This window comes from Rhagoletis zephyria, unplaced genomic scaffold, assembly GCF_001687245.7.
Source record: "Rhagoletis zephyria isolate East Lansing unplaced genomic scaffold, Rhagoletis_zephyria_1.1 Rzeph_scaffold_01801, whole genome shotgun sequence".
Taxonomy (NCBI): Eukaryota; Metazoa; Arthropoda; class Insecta; order Diptera; family Tephritidae; genus Rhagoletis; species Rhagoletis zephyria.
In genome coordinates this window covers 62,909-65,671 of record NW_016158885.1, presented here as the reverse complement: position 1 = coordinate 65,671, position 2,763 = coordinate 62,909, and the positions used below count along the sequence as shown (strand labels likewise).

Genomic DNA, 2,763 nt, shown 5'->3' with positions numbered 1-2,763 from the left:
AGTCTTTCTTACCAACAATTAGCGTATCGTCCTTAGTTGATTAAGTTTCAGTTGAATAGTTGCAAAGTAACATGTATTGGAATTTAGCGGTTTTTTTTATTAAAATCCCACCATATTCTGAAATTAGTTTGCATACTAGCCGCTTTTAACATTTTTTTTTGTTTCCATTAGAGGAAACTCCATTAATAGTATTTTTACACATCCATCCTAAGAAAGTAAGACCAAAAAAAAAAATAAATATATATATATATATATATAATTTAGGCTTTTCTTTTGAGAGGAAGCCCGGATTCTAGAAGTAGCAAACAACACTGCTAAGACAATAGCTAGATTTGTTTTAATATATGAACATACCTATATACTGTTAAAAACTCGATTGTTATATAAGAACTTAACACATTATTAGTACCCTTGAAGGTAATTTGGTTTCCTAAGCTACGAAAATGTCTGTTCGTCAAAGCATAGATAGTTTATCCCTATTATGTTTGATATGTCAGGAGAATATATCTGATAAGGATGACGTTTTGCGGACAGCATGTGCGCACCTGTTTCATCGCAACTGTCTGTTAAATTGGCTAAAGAGGAATACCTCATGCCCTCAATGCAGAGCGACATGTAGTAGTAAAGAGTTGACTCATAAGACTAGCGGGGTTAAAACTAGATCTCAAACAGCCTTAGCGACTGACGAAAGTGAATCTTCTACTTCGCAGGCTGCGCGTAGTAATATTAACAATCCACCAATGCAAGAAGTTCCAAATAATATGGCGAACCTAAGCAATGCTCAGTCCACACCTCAGAACCATAATGAGGAGGGGCGTATACGTAATATTGTTTCAGCAATCATATCAGCTAGACAAGCTACCATGTTTGAAAGCTTGGAAAATCGTTCTATCCAAATAGTTGATCAAAGGCTGGAAAATTCTATGTTAAATGCACTAAGTAGACTTAACATAAACCCGGCTCAGGCACAAGAAAGTGTCAATCGAAATGATACTTGCCATAATCATAATAATCGAACACAACCAATTAGTAACGCGCCAATAGGTTCAGAAAGTTTAAGTCCCAACGCACAATTTCAGAGACAGCTCGATAATATCAGATTTAGTGATATTATTCCGACTTCCCACTCGAATAAATTCGCGCACTTGATTGCAAGTTGGGATAGCAAATTTGATGCCACCCCTCGTCGGTTGACAATTTTATATATCGAATAGAGTCGCAAGTTATTGATACCTTAAACGGCAATTTCAACATTTTGTGTGAACACGCTCAAAGCTTATTCTCTCTGGAGGCCAAGGATTGGTACTGGCGATATAGACGTACAGTCGATCGCATAACATGGCCATCTTTATGTCAAGCACTACGGCCGAATTTCTGTGAGCATCAAACCGACACGGATATAAAAGAATCCATGCGAGCACGTAAACAGGGACCGTCTGAACTATTTGACGTTTACCGCAATGCGGTACTAAAAATTGCGCAAAATCTTTCTAGGCCACTACCAGAAAACGAATTGGTTGAAATGTTGCAAAGAGGTCTTAGGCCCAGAGTACGTCAAAGTCTGCTCTATGTTCCTATAAACTCCTTAGCAGAGTTGCGAAAGCACTGTATAAAAGGCGAGAGTTTAATAAAGGAGATAATGAATTCCAACCCAAATACCAATTCGAACAATCAACGATTCAATCAACAACGTCGACAAGTTAGTGAGATAGAGAACGAACTCGATGTAGATGACTTAGTTGGGGCTGATCCTATAAGTGAAGTAGAAGAAATCAGCAAAAGCTCAAAGTCCAGTTACTTGGTTTGTTGGAACTGTCGTCAAGACGGGCACCGATATTTTGATTGTACAGGTGAGCGAACAATATTTTGTTATGGATGTGGTGCTGCGGGAATCTACAAACCAAACTGTTGCACGTGTCATCCGGAAAACTTAAAATCGAACGAAGGTTTGAAGACAAACCTTCGCTAGGACCAAACAAAGAACAATTGAAGTCACTAATATCACACTATGATGCTGGAGTTGAAGTAAAGGTGCTCAAACCACAAGCAGAACCTAGAAATAGAAACTTGAATCTACATAATATTATTCCGTACGAACAGAGACTAGAAAAGTACAACAAGATAAAAAAAACAGATTTTTGAAAAAGGGTTGGTGTCGAAGCGACCTACACGCTCAACTACCCGTCTTAAAGATTATTGGCAAATTGTTAGAAACAATCAAAAACAACTATCGCGTACAATTTCTTGTATTCGGAATAAATCGAATGATTTGCGTCCGTATGCCGAAGTCAACATAATGAACAAAAAGCTTTTAGGTTTATTAGACAGTGGAGCGCAAGTTGCGTGTATAGGAGGTAATCTAGCACAGAAAGTTTCTACCGACCCAAATGTAAAACGACATCAGATGCTTGTTCATACCGCAGATGGTCGCGAACAAATTGTTTTTGGAACTTTGTCTCTTAAAGTTAATTACAAAAGCAAAGACAATCTGATACAATTTTTTATTGTACCTAGCTTGTCTCAAGAACTAATTTTGGGAATAGACTTTTGGAAAAAGTATCAAATAGCCCCTAACTTGATTTTTCAGATTGATGTGGAAGAAAGGAAAGATAGTTCTGAAATTGAGTTAAATGAAGAAGAGAGTAAAACACTTGAACGCGTTAGGCAATTGTTTCCAACATACGAGAGAGAAGGTTTGGGGAAAACATCCTTGATGGAACATAAAATTGAACTGGCACCCAATACAAAACCTGTTAAGCAGAG

General features: G+C 37.6%; 1 protein-coding gene across 1 annotated transcript; it reads left to right on the top strand.

Moving 5' to 3' along the window:
* Nucleotides 1–443: 443 nt before the first annotated feature.
* Nucleotides 444–1,214, top strand: LOC108365205 (autophagy-related protein 36-like). Its single transcript, XM_017619186.1, has one exon. It carries the CDS (start codon nt 444–446, stop codon nt 1,212–1,214), a length of 771 nt encoding a protein of 256 aa, XP_017474675.1.
* The last annotated feature ends 1,549 nt before the right edge of the window (nt 1,215–2,763 follow it).